Source organism: Pteronotus mesoamericanus, unplaced genomic scaffold (assembly GCF_021234165.1).
Source record: "Pteronotus mesoamericanus isolate MK-2021 breed Mesoamerican mustached bat unplaced genomic scaffold, CSHL_Meso_final scaffold_1135, whole genome shotgun sequence".
Classification (NCBI taxonomy): domain Eukaryota; kingdom Metazoa; phylum Chordata; class Mammalia; order Chiroptera; family Mormoopidae; genus Pteronotus; species Pteronotus mesoamericanus.
Genome location: NW_026555300.1, coordinates 1,012,584 through 1,033,578, shown reverse-complemented (window position 1 = coordinate 1,033,578; position 20,995 = coordinate 1,012,584). Strand labels below are relative to the sequence as shown.

Below are 20,995 nucleotides of genomic sequence, written 5' to 3'. Positions count from 1 at the left end.
CAGTGATATATTTTTGAGTGTCCACATCAGCAGTGCAAGAACTGCCAGCCTCATTTCCCTTTGGCTTGTAAGATAATGAGGGCCTTTTGTCTAAGTTCTTTAATCTTGGGTGTTTCTTTTGTGGGGTAGTTTATATGCAGAGTTGAGTCCTACAAGCATGAAGTGGTGAACAATTTTATGTGTGTCTCTAACTTTGCCTCCGTGGGGACAGTTTATTGCACAAATTAACTCAGCAACTTTTCCCACATTTCCATTCCTGAATGACTGTGGGCTCCCTAGTTCTCTTGAGAAGCCACAGTGCTGTGAGTTCTAAGTGACACAGAGATCACTCCAAGGATTGTGTAGCCCTGTCACCCTCAAGTACATCTGGGAGTAATATGAACTATTTCCTTGTTTGTAAATGACACCAACACTTTTGAAAGGATTCTGGACCACATTTTGCAAAGGGCCATGCGCCATAATGTCCAAGTGCATGGGTGATGGTCACGAGTTGTAGCACCATAGAGGTTAGGGGAAACTGTGATTGTGACAAAAACACTGTTCTAATAGCTCCTGTATGAGACTGCAGCTAACTAGATGGAATGTAAATTTTCTCCATGTGCATCCAGAAAAGTTTCAGAGAAAAAGGCTGCAGGATCGGTGTGTGCACACATCATAGGATCTGCAGGAATATTCATCTACTGTAGACTCAGTCATTGTCATTGAATATAATAAAAAGGTTTTGTGGCCATGGCCATGTAGACCAATTTGTTATAGTTTCATCTTGATATAATATTTCAGGTTCAGTCTCTGGTCAGGCCACATACAAGAAGAAATGAATGGAAAGTCACTGATGTAAGTAGAACATCAAATCCATCTCTCTCTCTCTCTCTCTCTCTCCCCCCCTTCCCTCGTTCTCATTCTCTCTAAAATCAATAAAATTAAAAAAAAATGTTTGTGGAGTTCTGTTGCCTCTCTGATGTTAATGTCATAGTCACTGTTGCTCCGGTAAAGAAAAATAAAAAAATGTATAATTGAAGGATGTCACTGTTACTTTATTTGAAATTTTAAGGTCAGTATTATTAAATTCATTGATGAAAGCTTTCAGAAGAATATTCTCCTGAAAATTATGTTTTCTTATAAAGAAAGGAAAATCAACACCCTTTCAGTATAGCCACCAATGTGGACAGTCAAGCCTCTCTGCAGATGGGAATGGTCCATCAACTGGTGAAGTCACTCTGGGTCAGCAGGATTGCAGTCTGGATCATCCTCATCATCCTCCAGCTCCAAGTCCATCTCCTGGAACAAAGACTCATCTACCTCCACTTTGTTTCCAGCATCCTCGAAGAACTGGATATCACATATGTCAAGATTATGATCTGTTTCAAATAGCTGTTTGCCATTGGATTTATTTTTTCCTGCTTGTCCTTGTTTCATTCATTTCTTTTTAATTTCCAAGAGTTCTGCATCAAACTTGGCTTTCCCTTTTAAGAAATTATCAAATGTAACAGGAATGCCATGAAATAATTGCTTTTCAGCTCCTGCTGCTGCTTTTTGTTTCTTCTCTAGTTTTTATTTGGTCCACTTCATTTAATTTTCCTTGCATAGCTGTCACTAAAGTAAAGATCATCACCATACCAAGGTTTTCTTCTGCCTGTAATGCTAACAGTTTTAAGATAGTTGAGACATCATTATCTTCTAGATTTTCCTGGGAGAATATCTCATAAAGAGGGGCTTCATCTGGGTATTTCTTGCTATATGTAAACTTCAGGGTAGTCTGGACAGTTTCATCATTTTCTCCTCTCACAGAAATGCTGAAGCTGGGAAGATTTTCTGATAATACTGTGAAGAAGCTGAGGTAGACTCCAGAGCCTCTAGTTCATTGCGCTGTTCCTTCCTGTAATTGGTCATCGTGGCCCTTACTGCTGCCCATGGATGGTCCAGACATTCAGGCAGCGCAGACATCACTATTTTGACCAAGCCAGCAGTGATGTTGGTTTCAGTGAATTTTTGTTAGCTATATTTGCTCTCACTGAAGCAAAGTCTCTCTCAGAGCACATGAGAATATGCATTGAATATAGAGTTGCTAAAGCTATTCTAAAAGAGTTAGACATAAAAATGTTTAAAATCTCAAAGCATTTTTGGAAAGTTTTAATTAGTAAACATCAAAATTCAAGTATAGTATTTGATCAGGCCTAGCCCTGACTGGTGTGGCTTAACGGATTGAGCGCTGGCCTGTGCACCAAAGGGTTGCTGGTTCATTTCCAAGTCAGGGCACATGCCTGTGTCCTGGGCCAGGTCCCTGGTTGGGAGTGTATGAAAGGCAACCAGTTGATGTATCTCTCACTCACATCAATGTTTCTCTCCCTCTCTTTATCCCTCCCCATCTCTCTAAATAAAATCTTTAGAAAATATTCGGTAAGTCTTAACACTGAAACCATCACCAATGTCATAATACTGAGCGTTACTTTTACTGGGAAATTACCTCATGGCCATTTTAATCTCTCCCACCCATCACAGCTCTGTAATATAATATTGATTTACATTCCATTCTAATAGATTTGCAATTACTTAATTTTATATGATGAAAAAAATAGTATTTGCTTTACCCTGCATATATTTGAAAACATTGATATATTAGCTCATCTGTTTTTGCTCAGAAATATCTTTGAATGAAATATGAGTTTATCCATTCAATTTGGTTATTTCTAATTTTTTTACTTTAATGGTATAAATATTTGTGTATAATTGTTTTTATGGACATAATTTTCATGTGCCTCTGTCGATTCATTGCACAGTGTGAGTTGTAGGAGAGGTGAATGTTTAACTTACAGAGATTAGCAATTTGTAGTCAACATCGATTGTACTTTTTTGCATTCCTCCAGCAGTGTGTGAGGAACTCACTTCATCCACATGCTAGAAAGTATTTGGTTTGGTCAATCTTTTTCCATTGAAACTTTTTTTTTTAACATTGTAGTTCTATCCTACTGTTGTTGGATTGTATTTTTCTAAGGATTCATGGTGAGCTTTTTCTCAGGTTTGTATTTGCTATGACTCTATGTTTGCTGAATTGTCTGAGCCTGTGTTCTGGCTAATCTGATACGAGGTTGGGGAAGTTTTCTATAACAAAACAACAAAGAAGAAACAACAAAGATCCATGTTAAAATTTCACTCATTTGATGACTTTCTTTTTAAAATCTATTTTATTTTGGACTGATGTGTTCAATTACTTTTTACTTTTTTTAATGCTATGCATGATGAAACAGACACTTTTCATTTTAACCTTGACTATTAACATTCTTATTTTCAAAAGTCTAGTCATTTGGTAATAAATAATCTTTTGCATTCTATTGTTACCCCATTTTCTGGTCTCCTTTCATGGGTAATTTTGTGTTGGAAAATGACTCAAGAAGACCAGATAGCACCAGGATGAGCAGGGTGTTTTGGAGTCTGAGAGCCCAGTGCAGAGGGAAATAGGAGGGCATTGATCAGACTCGTTATGGGTCAGGCACCCTGGGTTTGAATCCCAGCTTCCCGAGTATCTTTGGGACTCAGGAAATACATCTCTTGTCGACTGGGGTTCAGTTTTCTCCTCTTTAAAATGGATATGTAGCATGTCTGCATCCCCAAGCTCTCAGAGGAGGTGAAGTGCTGAGGTCTCCTTTCACAGTGCTGCCGCTGTGCCTCCAGGCTCCTGGGCTGGAGCAATTCCCACTTCTACCTGCAGAGATACTCCCAAACTAGGCACTTCTCACTCCCCCGGTGCCCACTAGCACCTTATTTCTGGGTGTGGATTTGATTAGGAAATCAGGCTTTTAAGAACCTACTGACCCTTCTGCAGGAAGGTGGGTTCTGTGGGCACTGACCCTTCAGTGTGCTGTCCCAACCAGGGAATGTCTTGGTAACTCCCTAGAGCTCCCTGAATCTAAGTCAGCTGAATGTGATGAGCAAAAGAGGATGGCACTTACCTTTGATCCTCAAAGATCAATGAAGGAGACAAATATTTATCATTGTAAGGATTTTAGGATCTGCATTTCCACATTTGCTCTTTTAATTGTCCCAACAACCTTGGGAGTGGAAACATATCAAATGGCTGGAATCATCCACAATTAAAGAAATGAGCTAGGTTCTCTGAGTTTACTCAACAAATGTGAGATTGAAGAGCCTGAATTTCAACTCAGCGTTTTGGCTCCAGAGACACATTCTCCACCACAAATGCGAGGGCCTCCCTGGAGCACATACACTGCCTCACAGTGTATGGTCCTCACCAGGGATGCTCTGCTGAAGCTGCTCTTTCCATTGATGCAGTTACCATGGTCCTCCCTCTATTTTCCTAAAATTTCAGAACGCACTGCCTGCCCTTCTGTCTCCACCGGAATGGCATCATCTCTCAGCTCCTGTGGTTTCTTCAGAGGCATATTCTTTGAGGCTGACCTACAGTGTTTTCACCTTTCTTTTGATCTCAGCGTGGAGTTTGACACCCAGGAGCGCTGGGTAATTTGGGCTGAGTCTCTGTACCCACCTGTTCTGAACTCATGTTTTCCTTTGCAGCCTACTTGTGTCTGCACAAGTGATCTTTATGTTGAAATGCAGTTTTTGTTTTACTTTTGTTTATAACACAAACTGACCCCAGCAGCCAGAACGCACTGCCCACAACTGAGATACAAATACACATTTTAGGATACAATACATATATAAGCAAAAATAATTGTAGGTCATTTTTAAGAGAATAGTAAGAATGGTCACAGCTAAACATGCCCAAATGAAAGAACAGATCAAAGCTCCAGAACAAGAGCTAAACAAAATGGACATAAGCAATCTATCAGATGGAGAGTTCAAAAGATGTTTATAAGATACTCAAGAAACTTAGGACATCAGCATCATAAAAAAGACCCAGTCAGAAACAAAGGATACTGCCGCGGCCCACGTGGAGCGGTGGTCCCTGAGTGGGGGCGACGGGAGATTGAGAAAGAGACAACACAAAAACATAAGACAGTTTAGAGAAAAGTGGGGTCCAGGCGGGACATTGTCCTCTGATGGAGAGACAAAGACAATGACCACGGTCTCTGCGTTTATTTTATAGGTGTTGGTTAGATAAAGCTCAAGGGAGTTTTGCAGACTTAGGGGAATGCTGTGGGCACGGATCTTTCCGTTCCCAGGTTATCTACATGATAAAACTTTCTTCTGCAAAGTTTTCAGTCGTCTTCAGCTGAAGTTTGTGGTCATCTACTCCCTTCTCAACACCCCCACCCCTGGGGTTCGGGCTGCTGCCAGTTGCCAGCTTGCTCTGCCTTGCAGATACAAGCGGTCAAGCATGGCCTTGCCAAGCGCTTAACCTGGCTTTTGACGTCAGCCTTCACAGCCCCCTACAGGATAAACTATTTGAAATAATGAACAATTTACAGAGAAACAACAGAAGATTGCATGAAGCTGAGAATAAAATCAATGATTTGGAACATAAGGAAGCACAAATCAACCACACAGAAGAAGAAGAAAAAAGAATTGAAAAATTGGGAATAATATAAAGAGCCTCTGGGACAACTTCAAGAGGTTCAACATTAGCATTATAGGAGTGCCAGAAGAAGAGAAAGCAAGAAATTGAAAGTCTATCTGAAAAAAATAGTTAAAGGCAACTTCTCTAATTTAGTGAAGGCAATAGACATGCAAGTCCAGGAAGCACAGAGTTCCAATTACGATGGATGCGAAGAGGCACACTCCAAGACACATGATAAATAAAAGGCAAAAGATAAAGAGAGACTCTAAAACGCAGCAAGAGAAAAGAAGATAGTTACCAGAAGGTGGCCAGGTGGGGAGAGAGGGGGAGAATGGGTGAAGAGGTGAGGGAATTCAGAAGTACAAATAGGTAGTTATAGAATAGCCATGCAGATATAAACTACAGTACAGGAAATGCAGTAGCCAAAGCACTTGTACGCAGGACTCTTGGACATGAATAATGGTGGTGGATTGCCTGAGGGGGTAGGTGGCACTGGGTGGAGGGGGGCAAAGGGGAGAAAATCAGGACAGCTGTAATAGCATAATCAATAAATAGCATAATCAAAATTTTTTTGAAATATAATTAAAAAAACACAATATATGGTATTATACTAAATTGTTTGGCAATAAGTGATGTGGAAACACACACTGAGCAGCACTCATAAATGACAAGCATGTAGATCCTGACGATTTTAATAACACACCTTTAAAAGAGGAGAGAGAGGTTGGATTTAACGGGGAAAGATGTTTCATGGTCAGGAAACGCTGTACAGCATTACTCTGCCAGGATTCAGCTGACAGTGTTGGATCACTCCTATGATCATTGTGCCAGTTTCAGGGTGCTAGAGATTATGTTCTTTTAGAAGAGATTCCTATAAATTCTGGTAAGTTTTACATTTTTTTCAACTTCTCTATTACAACACTTAGTTTTAGTGTTTTTGAAATTTTGGTTTATATTTCAGTGTCATGTTTGTTCTGAAATTTAAAATAGGAGAAGCCTTTTACCTAATTATAATTGAATTTAATGTTTATTGCACATACACATACTCATAACTACTTGACAGTTATAATAGTTACGTGATTTAATTTGAAAAGTTTCTGAGCTATAAATAGGTAAATTTTCATTATAAATACATACTTCTCCTGGCTGATGTGGCTCAGTGGACTGACTGCCAGTCTGAGAGCCAGGGTGGTTGGTTCAATTCCCAGTTTAAGGCACATGCCTGGGTTGCAGGCCAGGTCCCCAGTAGGGGGCACGCGAGAGGCAACCATGCATGATGTTTCTCCCCCTCTATCTCTTTCCCTCTCTAAAAATATATACATACATACATACTTCATTTACGCTAAGTATAATTTATAAATGTTTGTAATCTGAACGCATTGAGAATGCCTGAAATATTTCACGTCAAGTACAAATTCACTACGATAGATACAATAAGATTTACATATTAGCAAAAACACCAGTAACTGTTAGAATTCAATTCTCCCACTTCAAAAAAATGTATGTCTTAATTGACGTTCAAACTATAAAATTCCATTTAATGTTATTAGGTATCTTCTTGTTTCCTTCAAAGGTTTGTCTTACAGTTTTGTGTTGTATTTGTTACATACATAAATGATGGGTTAAGTAGGTCATTTGTGTGCGAAAATTTTCCGGACTCTGAAATGTAGGCACACATCTTTTATTATGGCTCGTTGTATTGGACTCACAGATAATGTGTCTTTATTAATTTGGACTCAAGCCTCTTCACCAGGAAAAGATGACAATTTTCATTAGCCATTTTCAAGATGTGTCTTTCCTGACGACCTGTAGTTTACCAGCTGCCCAAGTTGCGGATCTTGGTCTTTTCTGCTGGAGCCAAGTGAAAACCCCGGATCGCGCAGCGTTGGAGTCTCAGACCCAAATTACCCATAACATCCTGACAGGAATACCTCCACGCTTAACCAATGAAGGGTCAGGAAAGGCATTTCCGTTGGGACTCACCGGCTGGGGCGGGACTTCCGGCGTCTTTCTGCAGCGGGCATTTTGTTTCGGCCTTTAATCTGCTCAAGTTCGTGCTCAGAAGCTCGAGATCGCTGGGTGCTGGTGGAGATGCCGGTGCGAGGAAGACGCCAAAGTCGCGGCCCACACAGCACACACAATGGTGAGAAGCGGCGCGACACTGCCCCTGTGACCCGCGCCAGGGCCAGGACAGGGGCGGTCAAGGCGGGAGCGTCCTCCTGTACCTCTGCTATCTCCCCGTCTCTCCCACAGCGTCCGTTGGCGGCCTTGCTGAGACGCCCGGCTGAGGTAAGTGCAGTTCCCCTCAAATCTCCACCTCCATCACAGCCTCGCCACAGCGAACCCTACATCCAGGTGTACGAGCGTCCTTACGCCTGGGTCCCGCGTGGAGGACCGTGAGGAAGGCGTTGGAGAGAGAAGAGTGTTGTGGTTTCCAATGACACAGCAGAAACAGCGCAGAGTGGACAGTGGTTATTTGTATCTAAATTCGTCATGCTGATCTCGGTGGTGACTAATGAAGGAAAAACCAGAAGGCAGGCATCACTCGGGGCTTTGTCGAGCAGTGGGATCCATTAGAAAACTGTGGTGTTCAATCCTACTGGAAGCTGTCAAGCACTCTCTGGTTGCCATATACCTAGTTCTTTGGCGAGTCCAGAGTGATACCTGTGCTAAGCAGAAAGGTGGCGGAGCTGAGAGAGTGAACCTGGGTTCCGAATATGTGAAGGCGGGAGACATTCTACAATGGTGTGGACAACTAGAGGAACTATGAGCTGATGGTCTTGGGCCCCGGTGTGAGGACAAAACGGTCATTGTGCCTTGGAGGCATGATCTGGGAGACTGAGTGGAATGCTTGGTAGGAAGGATGGGACCCTTCAGTCATGGCCCAAAGTTTAGATGGCATTGATCTGCCACCCCCTGCGTCCCCCCCAGCAAGATGCTGTTGCTGAAGGTGTCAACAATAATTAATGTGATTGTGATGACAGAATAGCCAGCACTGGCATTAGGGCTTGGTGTCCACACTGAACTGGGGAGTCCTGGAGGAATTTGAACGTAGGGAAGACATGTGAAGAGTAGGACTGAAGTTCTCAGACAGCTCTGGATTCATTTGTCTCAATTTGACAGGTTGGTGTGACCTTTGCAGACATTGCCCTGTACTTCTCCAGGGAAGAATGGCGCCTCCTTGATGAAGATCAGAGACGCCTGTACCTGGATGTGATGCTGGACAATTTTGAACTAATATCGTCGCTGGGTAATACGCTCTTTCTCACCAGTGATGAGGACTAGGCTTTGCATTTCCTTATGCCTCCTGCTTTCTAGAGGTTGTTCTCTCCTCATCTGTGGACTGTAAGCACTGCTTGATTTTCCAGTTTTCAGAGTAGTTGCTTTCCTTGCTAGGGCTGGTTGGTTTGCACTGCCCTTTTCTCCCCCTGCAGTACCAAAATCTGTTGTACTGAAGTAATAGTGAAAGATTTACAGTTTATAGTGTTGCAGGGAGCCTAATGAATACGACATTGATTAGTGAGAAAAACCATTTTTTGTGTTCTTTTTGGTCATTTTTATATATATTTTTGGACAGTTGTCCCTACACTTTTGACTAATGAGTCTTTTGAATCCCTTCTGTATTTTATGTATTGGTTTCTTTTTGACCTACTGGTACATGGCTTATTTTTGCTTCAGAGATACTTTTTTAAAAAATATATTTATAATTTCAATGTTTTTGGCAACCCTTTGTTCAGCAAGTCTAGAGTTTCCAGTTTTTCAGCAGGCTCACATGCAGATTATCAATGATTAGTGTTGAATTATTTTTAACTGATGATACAGAGTTTTATTCAGACTAAGGTGTTGCTTTGTTAATAGCCTTCAGTATAGTATTTTTTTTATTATTTTATTATTCACTGGGAAATCAATAAATTGATGTTATTTTTTCTGAACCAAACCCGCAGTATATTTTTATATAGTTTCTAAGTATTTTCTTCCATCCTTGGATTGCCGGTGGTTTTTTTCTTTTCATTTCTTTCTTTTTTTTTTTTTTCCCTGTAGATATTACTGTTTTCTGTTTTTAGATAGCGGTGAAGGGAGGGAAAAAGAGAGGGAGAAAACAGCTAAGTGATAGAGAAACATTGATCCTTTGTCTCTCTCTCCCACCCCAACAATGACTGAACCCCCATCCCAGTCATATGACCTGTCCAGTAGTCCAATAGGCCACCTTTAGTTTTGCAGGGTGACACCAACCAAATGAGCCACACTCCGCAGGCTGCCTTTTCACTTCATTTTGTTAATTGCTGTTGTTTTGTGAAGAAGCTTTTTCATTTGTTGAGGTCAGCATTTTTTTTATTTGCTTTTTTTACCTTGCGGTTGTTCTTACATTCAGAAGAACATTTGAAAAAATATGCCACCCTGACTGATGTGGGTCAGTTGGTTGTACATCATCCTGCAAACTGAGAGGTCACTAGTTGGATTCCTGGTCAGGGAACATGCCTGAGTTGCTGGCCATGTCCGCAGATTGGGGTGTGGGAGAGGCAACAGGTTGATGCTTGGGTCGCATGCTGACGTCTTTCACCATCTCTTTCTCCCCCTCCTCTCCTTTCACAAGAAGAAAGTATAAATAAAATCTTAAAAATAATTGTATAGATTATAAAAAAGCAGACCTCTTAAACCTCTTCTCTAAGTTGTCTTGAAGGAGTTTTAAGTTTATGGGCTGACATTTAATTTTTTCATGCAGTTTGAGGTAAATTGTTTTTAAAGATCTTATTTATTTTTTTAAAGAGAGGGGAAGGGGGAAAGAAAGAGGGAGAGAAACATCAACATATGGTTGCTTCTCACATGCCCCCAACTGAGGACCTGGTCTGCAACCCAGGCAAGTGCCTTGACTGGGAACTGCAACCTTTCTACTCACAGGCCTGCACTTAGTCCACTGAGCCACACCAGCCAGTGCTGCGTTCATTTTGATAAAACACTGTTTAAGTGCTTTGGCTTTGTAATAGGTCGAATTAGGAGGTATAATGCCATCTAGTTTGTTCTTGTGCAAGATTCCTTTTGCTGTTCGAAGTTTTTTGATATTCTGTGTATTTCAAGATTCTTTTTTATGTGTAAAATACCATTGGAATTATCATCAAAATTGCATTTAACCTATAGACTGATTTGGGTATTATAGACATTTTAACGATTTTGACTTAAATTCCTAGACCACTGGCTGTATTTGCACTCATTTGTCATCTCTTTTCTTTTATCGAAGTCTTACAGTGTTCACTGTACAGATATTTCAACTTCTTTGTTTTAATTTATTACTGTGTATCTTATTGTTTTTGATGCTATTATAAACTTGACTACCTTCTTCATTTATTTATTTACTTTTTAATACTGACCTAAGGATATGTATATTAATTTTAGAGAGAATGGGAGAAGGGAGATGAGAGTGAGAGAGAGGAAGGGAGAGAGAATGAATATGAATCATGGATGTGAGAGAAAAATGCTTGGTTGTCTCTTACATATGCCCCAACCTGGGACTCAACCAGCAACTGCTTGTATACCCTGACCTGGAATCAAACCCACGACTCTGGATGTTTGGGACAATGCGCCAACCAATTGAACCATGTGGCCTTAGCTCTTCATTTCTTTATTAAAGAATTTATTATTAATGTGTAGAAATGAAACTGATATTTGTACGTTGGTTTTGTATCCTGTAAATTTTCTCTATGTATTATTGTATTATATTTTTAAAAGATTTTATGTATCTATTTTTAGAGAGAGGGAAGGAGAAGGAGAGGGAGCGAAACATCAGTGTGTGGTTGCCTCTTGTCAGGCACCAGGCACCAGGCACCTGGCCCTCAACCCAGGCATGTGCCTTGACAGGGAATCAAACCGGAGACCCTTCGGCTCTCAGGCTGAGGCTCAATCCACTGAACCTCACCAGCCAGGGCTATTTATGTATTATTAGAAAATTTTTGTTTATTCATTTTAGAGGCAGAAAGGGAGCCTGAGAGAGAGAGAGAGAGAGAAACCTTGGTCTGTGGTTCCACCCATGTATACATTCGTTGAGTGGAACACAGTGTTCCCTGACAGGCATTGAATCCACAGTCTTGGCTCATGGGGTCCGTGCTCTTACCAACTCAGTTAACTGGCCAGGACTCTGAAGTTGTTTATTAATTTCAAAGTTTATAGTTGGAATACAGGTTTTTTCTATGCTGGATAATGGCATCTGCCAACATCTCTTATGAGGTATTGTGTTTCCCAGGGTCAAGTGTAATGTCTTATCCTAAATCATTCTTTAGTGTATGTGAGACTTCTTTCTTTTGTTTTAGTCTAGGTAAAGATTTGCCAATTTTGTGTATCTTTCAAAAAATAGCTCTTAGGTGTTTTGTTTTTTTGGGTCTTATCTCTATTTCATTTATGTTTCTTCTAATATTTAATGTTTTATTTCCTTTGTTAGCTTTGGGTATACTTTCTTGTTGTATTTATCATTTTCTAGGTGTAATGATAGGTTGTTTATTTGAGATCATTTTTCTTAATGTACACATCACTAAAATTTCATCCTAGAATTACATTTCATGCATATTATACATAAGCTTTGGTAGATTGTGTTTCTATTTACTTCGCCTCTAGTTTTTTGTTTTTTTCATTCTCTTGGTTTTTTTTCCTTTTATCCTTGATTGTTCAGGAGTGTTTCGTTTAATTTCAACGTATTTGTGAATTTTCAAGCTTTCTTGAAACTAAAATTGGTTTCAAGATTCATATATTGTGATCAAATAAGAAACGACGTGATTTTTTTCTCAGAGTCTGAGACTTGATTTCTGACCCATCGTATGATCTACATACAGAATATTTCATGTGTGCTTGACAAAATGCATCCTCTGCTGCTCTTGAATGGAATGTTCTGTATATATCAATTCAGACTATTTGCTCTAAGCTGTAGTCAATCTTCAATAACTCATTTCTTTTGGATGGGATGATCTACTTATTTGTTAAAAATTAATATTGAAGTTACCTGCTAATGTTGGATTTCTTTTTCTGCCTTCAGATCTGATATTATTTGCTTAACATATTTGTTTCTTGTGTTGTTTAGTGCATGATACTTAAAATTGTTATACTGTTGATGAATTGATTTATTTTTCATTTGGTCATGATCTTAGTTCCTTGTGACAGTTTTTTACGTGGTCTTTTTGGCTTGATAGAATTTATCTATAGCTACTGTGTTCTGGTTTCACTTGCATGGAATTCTTTTTGTATCTCTTTATTTTAAGCCTGATTGTGTCCATAAAAGTTTACTGTCTTTTGTAGGTAGCATATATAGCATCTCAGTTTTTAAAAATATCTTCAGTCACACAATGTCTTTTTTTAATAGATTTTATTTATTTATTTTGAGAGAGAGAGGAAGGGAGGGAGAAAGACAGGGAAAGAAACATAACATCTATGTGTGAGAGAAACATCAATTCATCAATTGGTTGTCTCTTGCTCATCCCCTACTTGGGACTTGGCCCACAACCCAGGCATGTCCCTTGACTGGGAATCCAACCAGTGATTTTGCAGTTTGTGGGAGGATGACCAACCCACTGAGTCATACCAGCCAGGGCCATTCTATGTCTTTTGTTTGGGGAATTTGTTTCGGAAGTACCTATTGCCACTTCTTCATTGGTTTTGTCCCGTTGCAGTTTTCTTCGTTTGTCTTCCTGCCTTGTGGTCTTGTTTTGTGATTTGATGACTTTGTATAGTGATTTGACTCTTTTCTCTTTTGTGTAATTATTATATATATTTTAGCTGGTGATTTGCAGATGACTTACATAAAACAACTCATGCTCTTTACAATTTATTTTATCCTGATAATACCTTCATTTCATATAAAAATTCTACCGTTTGAATCTCTGCCACATATCCCTTTATATGTTTTTGACTTCACAATTGACATATTTTATATTGTATATCTAATGAGGTACAGAATGTTATTTTCATTGTTTTTATTAGATTTAATTTTAAACCTTTATAATATTTACATAACATACCTTCTACCAATCCAGTGCTATAGTATAGTGAATTTGATTTCATTCTCACCCTTACTAGTGCAAATCATACTTCCCTGTGTATTCAAATTTCTTTTTAGTATTCTTTCATTTTATCTTAAAGAACTTTTTTCTTTTGGCATTTCTAATAAGTTAGGTTGAGTGGCAGTGAACTTCCTTAACTTTTGTTTCTGGGGAAATATTTCTTTCTGAAGACCAGGTTTTCTGGATAAAATGTTAATGGTTTTCATTTAGGGTTTTGGATATATTTTATTTTCTCCCAGTCTGCAATTTTTTTAAGTATATTTTATTGATTATGTTGTTATAGTTATGCCATTTTTTCCTCCCCTTTATCCCTCTCTGCCTGGTACCCCCATTCCTCCTAGCATTTCCCCCTTAGTTCATGTCCATAGACCATACATATCAGTTCTTTGGCTTCTCCATTTCCTATACAATTCTAAACCTTCCCCTGTCTATTTAGTACCTACCATATATGCTGCTTATTCCCTGCTCCTTTTCAGGCTGTGCATTGATATCCATTTGTTTGGTTTCAGTTATTGGAAAATTATTATATTCTTTTGGTACAATTCTTGTTTTTAGTATTTTTTTAATCCTGTATTTATGTCAGTGCATTTGATGAAGCAGTAATGTCTTTCAAATTTATGGACCTGTTCTGGCTAGAGAAATAGATTCATCTACATGTCAATTTAAGAGTTGGCTGGGTTGGTATTTTGTTTCAGTCTTGAGACAAATCCCAGCAGTCTAATTTTCTTGATGCTACATGAGCTGATGTCAGAATAACAAAAAATGTACCAGTCTACAATTGCTTTGGCAGCATTTTTTTTTTTTTAAATGACAATGGAGGGTTTTGGATTCCCTGGTGGTCGCAAATACTGCTGGGACATACTGATTTTTGTGGTCTTCTAGACTAGGTGTTGGACAAGGGATTTGTTCTGGATATAATGCTGAGAAACTCTGTAGGGTCCCCTGATTTGTAAAGTGGGGAGTTCACGGATGTTGCAGGGACTTCTTTGATTCTTAAAAACAGAAATATCAAGTGTTTTTCACTGAACAGTCCACTAAGTTCAACCTTAGAGCAATTAGTGGTTGAAAAAGGTAACTTAACCCTTGTTTTTGACCTAGCCATCATGAAACATGTTTGCTAACCCATCTTCCAGTGATCCTTTCTATGCTGTTATACATCTTTTCCACTTTGGCTTTGCTGCTTATCTTTGTTTATTAATTGATTAGAGAGATAAGGGAAAAGGAGAGAGAGAGAAAAATCATCCATTTGTTGGCTCCACTCATTTTTGCATTCATTGGTTGGTTCTTGCATGTGCCCTGTCTGGGAATCGAACCTGCAATATTGCCATGTCAGGATGATGCACTACCAACTGAGCCCCTTGTGAGGGCTAATTTTCTATTAGTCTTAATGGGATTTTTATTCCACTCTCCCGTGATTGATTCTGTTTATACGTAGCTGTCGACTTGTTCTAGAAGAAGAGAGAATTCTCTTATTTCTCATTGAGCCATCTTGAAGTCACTCACATAGAACTTATTTCTGTGGTACCTTTTGTGCTTTGATGTTCTACTGCAGTGCTGGCCATGTATCTCTTCAGTTTTTCTTTTACAATTTATATCATTTGTATTCCATGTAATGTCTCAGTTGGGATTTAAGGGGAAGAATCATTTATGCATTCCAAGAAAAATACTGCTCCGTGTATGGCAGGGTGGATCCAAAGGCAGTCGTGCCTTGCTGGAGGGCTGTTGTAGAGGGTTTTACTCATAGGCTTTGTTAAATTCATAATTAGAAACCTATTTTATTTGAAAGTTTTTTGTGACCATAGCCAGTTAGTCACCCCATTCTACTTATTTTTATTTATTATTGACACTTTGTCAACCACTCAGTTTTCAGTCTTCATTTCACTCCGATTCCCAGCCTACAGATAATCTTCACTTATCTAAACTTTTCATCTCAACCATTTCTCTTACGGGGCGGGGGGGGTGGTGGTGGTGGTGGTGGTGGTGGTGGTGGTGGTGGTGGTGGTGGTGGTGGTGGTGGTGGTGGTGGGTGTGTGTGTGTGTGTGGGGTGTGTGTGTGTGTGTGTGTGTGTGTGTGTGTGAGAACTGCACTCTGGTCTTTGCTTGCAAACACTTGGAGTGCGCATGTATCATTGTGTTGACTTTGAACATGATATGCTCCAGTACAGTTGAAGTTGATGAGTTTGAGATAATTCAGATTACTCTGCACAGCCTCACATTGCCAGAAGAAAAGGTGTTACAGCAAACCATTTGTGGAAGAACAACTAGTAGACCCTGTCTCTCTTCCTTGTGGTTCATCCTTTGCTTGCATCTCTTCCTTGGTGAGGTCACCACCACTGACAGACTTTTGGGGCAAAGTAAAGTATAACAGCCATTTCTTCAGTGTCTGACTCACTTGTATTGAAAATGGTTTCGTAGACTTATACTTAGCTGTGACACATGGCCATGTGTGATGAGGATATTTCTTCTTTATAAGGTTAACATGTACTTCACCAGCATTTCCTTTTGTTCAGGTTGCTGCTGTGGAGCAGAGGATGTAGAAGCACCGAGTGAACACAGTGTTTCTGAAAGGGTGTCACAGGCAAAGAATCTCAAGGTAGCATTGTCGTCAGAGAAGAGCCATCCCTGTGAGAGGTGTGGGCCCGTCTTGAGACATATTTTCCACTTGATCGAGCATCAGGAAGCACAACACAGCCAGAAACTGCTGAGGTGTGGGGCATGTGCAAAACGATTTTATTTCAGTACAAAGTGTGAGCAGCACCAGGAGCACCACGTGAGAGAGAAGCCTTTCATAAGAGGTGTGGACAGGATGTCATTTGCCAAGGTTTGCAATTATAATGTTTCCCAGGAGATTTTTTCCTGTAGGGAGGTTGGATCGGACAACTTTACTGACTCAGAGCATCTCCAACAAGGGGCTTCTCACACCAGGGACAGGCCGGATGAAATCTTGGCATCTCGAGTGACTATTCAGCGAAAAAATTATTCCACCCTGAATGAATGTAAAGAAGCTGTTGACTGCAACCACACATATGTTCAGAACAAGGGTGTTTCTCATTGGAGACAGTGTTTTGTGAGCCATGGTTGTGGAAAATATTTTACTAGAATTCCTAGTTTTTGTTATCATCAGAGAGTTAGCGCTGGACAAAAGCTGTATCAGGGCAGTGAACGTGGGAAATCTTCCATCCGAAAGGGTGAACGTCATTCTTATCAGAGAGTTCATAATGGAGAAAGGCCTCATGAGTGCAGTGAATGTGGCAAATCTTTTAAAACAAAATCTATGCTTCGTCGTCATCAGGCAGTTCATACTGGAGAAAGGCCCTATCAGTGCAGAGTATGTGGGAAATCTTTTAAAAGTACCTATAACCTTTATTGTCATCAGAGACTTCACACTGGAGAAAGGCCCTATGAGTGCAGTGAATGTGGAAAATCTTATACCACTAGCACTAGCCTCCATTATCATCAGAGAGTTCACACAGGAGAAAGGCCGTATGAATGCAGTAAATGTGGGAAATCTTTCAGCAGTAGCACTAACCTCCATTATCATCAGAGAGTTCACACAGGAGAAAGGCCTTATGAATGCAGTGAATGTGGAAAGTCTTTTTGCAGTAGCATTGGCCTCTGTATTCATCAGAGAGTTCACACAGGAGAAAGGCCTTATGAGTGCAGTGAATGTGGGAAATCTTTTTGCAGTAGCACTGGACTCCGTTATCATCAGAGATTTCACACAGGAGAAAGGCCTTATGAATGCACTCAATGTGGGAAATCTTTTAAAAGAGTGCATCACCTTCATTGTCATCAGAGAGTTCATACTGGCGAAAGGCCTTATGAGTGCAGTGAATGTGGGAAATCATTTCGTGGTGTCACTGGCCTCCATTTTCATCAGAGAGTTCACACCGGAGAAAGGCCTTACGTGTGCAGTCAATGTGGGAAATCTTTCATCCAAAAGCATCAACTTCATCGTCATCAGAAACTTCACACAAGGGAAAAGTCTTAGAAGTGTAGTTAATGTGGGAAATATTTTAGCCAAAGTTCTATCCTTCCTCCACACATAATAGTTCACATTGGAAGAAAGGTCTTAGATGTGTAGGAAATGTATAGGGTTTTTTTTTTCCGTCTTAACAGTACTGTAGGATACCCTTTTAAGCCTTGTGTTGGGAATCAAACCTCATATAGCCAAACACGAACAACAGGGAGGCTCCACATGATTTTTCTCTATATGGGAAGCCTGTGTACCCATGTTGCACTTTACTTATTTATCCATCCAGGTCTGTTTATCCATGCATGTCACTGCAAATTTCTGTACTGAAGATATTTCACCTGCAGCACCTATAATATTCCCAGAGATGCATGAGTCATCACCCTAATATGCTCAGAGAAGGTAACTGTTCTCTGATTTGTGGGGGAAACTGAGGAGTAGCCTAACTTTGTGCAGCTTTATTCCTTGCACTCCTATTAGTTGGTGCAGCTCTTACTCAGTTTTGGTCCAGAGAAAATCATCTGAGTTCATCTGTCAACTTGCAGTAGGACTGCTTTTTTTGGGACATGCTTTTTTTACATACCAGTGGTAATTTTTGAGTGTCTTCAGTCACCAATACAAGAACTGCCAAGCTAATTACATTTTGGTTTGTAAAATAAGGCCTTTTTCCTAAGTCGTCTTTAATCTTGGGTGCTCTGTTTATTGTGTGGGGTATTTTATAAACAGTTTTGTGCCCTACAATCATAAAGATGTGAACAACTTTTATGTGTGTCTCAAACTTTCTCCACCTCCATGGGGACAGTTTGGTACAGAAATTAACTTAGCATTTTTTCCAGGCTTGCATTCCTACTCATATCCTCCTAGGCTAACTCTGCGCTCCCTAGTTCCCATGAGAAGCTTTAATGCTGTGAGTTTCAGAAGACACAGCAATCATTCCAAAGAAGGGGTAGCTATGATGACCTCCAATATATCTCAGAGCAGGATGAATTTTTCTTTTTTGTAAAGAGTGCCAATAGTTGTTAAGGGAGTCCCTGGCGCAGGTCTTGCAAAGGGTCATGTGCCATAAAATATGCAATTACACGGGTGATGGTCACTAGTTATAGCACCACTCGGGTTACGGGAAACTGTGATTGCAACAGAAATGCTGGGTTAACAGGTGCTGGAGGAGACTGGAGCCAACTAGATGGAATGTGTCTCTTCGGAGCTTGAATCCAGAAACGTTTCTGAGAAAAAGGCTGCAGGATCATTGTCTACACAAATCACTGGATTTGTCATTGTCATTGTCATTGAATATAATCAAAGGTTTTCTGACTGTAACAATATTGCTCAATTGGTTAGAGTATCATCTTGATATGTCAATATTCTGATTTCAGTGTCTGGTCAGGGCACATACCAGAAGCAAGAGAAGAACAACAAATCCAGATTTTTCTCTCTCCCTCAGATAGATAAAACTTTTAAAAAATGTGGATGGTTGTTGCCTCTCAGATGTTCATGTCAGAGCCACTGGTGCCCCTGTAGATGTATCTGTGGTTGAGGAATGTTGCTATTTGACCCAGCCAGCAGTCTTGCTGGTTTCAGTGAATTTTTATAGTTGGCAGTATTTGCCATCACTGAGGAAAACTCTCATCCAGAGCATATGAAAATATGTTTTGAATATCAAATTGCTAGGCCTATTTTCAGAAATATTTGGACATACAAATTTTTTAGATCTTGTACCATTTTTTAAAAGGTTTAATTAGTAAATACTACATTTCAATGATAATTGATCAGTCTTCACTTAAACATGATACTGAAACAATCACCATTTGTCATAATATTCTGTTACTATCACTGGGAATTTACTTCATGGACATTTTAATCTCAGCCCTTCATAGCTCTGTAAGTAAACATTGATTTACATTCCATTGTAATAACAATAATCGTATTTTTCTGCTTTCATTTACCTTGCAAATGTATTTACAGACTTATTGATATATTAGTAACTCATCTGTATTAGCTGAGAAATAATCTTTAAAATTAGCACTATGAATTTATCCATTCAAAATGATAAGTTCTAATTTTTTTACTTCAAAGCTGATACATTTATGTATAATTTTCTTATATGGACATACATGTTTCATTTACCTTAGTTAAAAGAGATTCAGCTCTTTTACATCCTAGCAAATACTTGGTTGGTAAATCATTTATTTCAACTTTAAAAAAAGAACATTGTATAGCTACCTCACTGTTGTTTGTATTTTTCTAAGGGTTTATGGTGAGCCTTTTCTCAGGTGTATATTTGTTATGTCTCTATCTTTGCTAAATGTCTGATCCTATGTTCTACCTAATCTGAGTTTTTGGTGGTTTTCTATAACAAAAGGACAAACAACAAAGATGCATGTTGGAATTCCATTTCTGTTTTTTTCTTGCTTTATTAAGTATTCTTTTGTTATTGGAATGATGTTTTGGTATTTTGTACTGCTTTTATACTTTGCACAATGCAATGGGCAATTTTTATTTTCATTTCCGGTATTAACATTATTAGTTTAAAAAGTCCAATAATTTTGTAGAGTTGCTGAGCTGGAGGTCCCCCAAAATGGAGAAAACCCCCATAGCTATCACTTGGCAGATGAGGAATCAGAGCAGGGCCTTTGAGAGCTACTTTGTATATCTGAAAAACTTGGCCAGAGTTTTAATAATGTTAAAAGCTGTGCCTGCTCAGAGCCAGGGAGATGGGCACACTCCAACCTGTGATGTGTTGTAGCTGGAGGGGCTTTCTGCACCTGCCAGAGTGGCTTGGAGGCATCTTCTGTTTCACGGGTCCAAGCTTGCCTGGACTAACAATGGCAGTTGACAAAGACAGAAGAAACCGTACTACGGGCAGATGAAACCCAGTGTGAGAGGAGTTGGAAGTGGGGTTATGGAGGAAGTTCCATGTTGGGCTTTAAAACTGAGGTATGGCAGCCATGCTGGGCTTTCCCATATAGTTTGGGAGTGGAGAAGGAGCTGTCTTGGCCACATGATTTGTAAAGATGCAGAAGGATTCCCCGGCCCACCATGAAGATGCAGTTTTGGATTAGGAACAGCAGCCCAGCTGAGCTATGGACTATTATTTCTTTTCCTGAGGTACAGTACCCCTAACTGGCCTGGTTTGGCAGATGGGGGCAGGACTGTGTGTGTGGGTGTTTCTTTGTTTCTAAAGGGAGTGAGATTTAATGGTGACATTCCACCATTATTCTGAACCTGTATAACTTCTGAATAAATAGTTCTTTTTACCAAACTCGCGTTGAGAGCCACAGTTTTTTATTGGCAGGCAAAAACCATAAATTAATAGACACATTGGGGATTTTCTTTAACAACTTCATGTTACAGTAAGCCCTTATTTTGTATTTCGTTTCATTTTTTTGGTCTATCATGGAGGGTCTTGGGTTGGAACAGGTTTCTAAAGGAGACCAGATGGCATTATGGGGGACAGGCTACTTTGGACTCGGAAAGCTCAGGACAGAGGGCAGCAGGAGGACAGTGATCAGA

General features: G+C 39.7%; 1 protein-coding gene and 1 pseudogene across 1 annotated transcript; one reads left to right on the top strand and one right to left on the bottom strand.

The window, feature by feature from the left end:
• Positions 1-1,147: 1,147 nt before the first annotated feature.
• On the bottom strand, positions 1,148-1,890 carry LOC129081565 (RWD domain-containing protein 1-like; annotated as a pseudogene).
• Positions 1,891-7,498: 5,608 nt separating this feature from the next.
• On the top strand, positions 7,499-19,419 carry LOC129081551 (zinc finger protein 211-like). The gene is made up of 3 exons (XM_054587221.1): positions 7,499-7,762; positions 8,597-8,723; positions 16,023-19,419. The coding sequence occupies exons 1-3, from the start codon at positions 7,565-7,567 to the stop codon at positions 17,501-17,503; spliced, it is 1,806 nt and encodes a 601-aa protein (XP_054443196.1). The 5' UTR covers positions 7,499-7,564; the 3' UTR covers positions 17,504-19,419.
• The last annotated feature ends 1,576 nt before the right edge of the window (positions 19,420-20,995 follow it).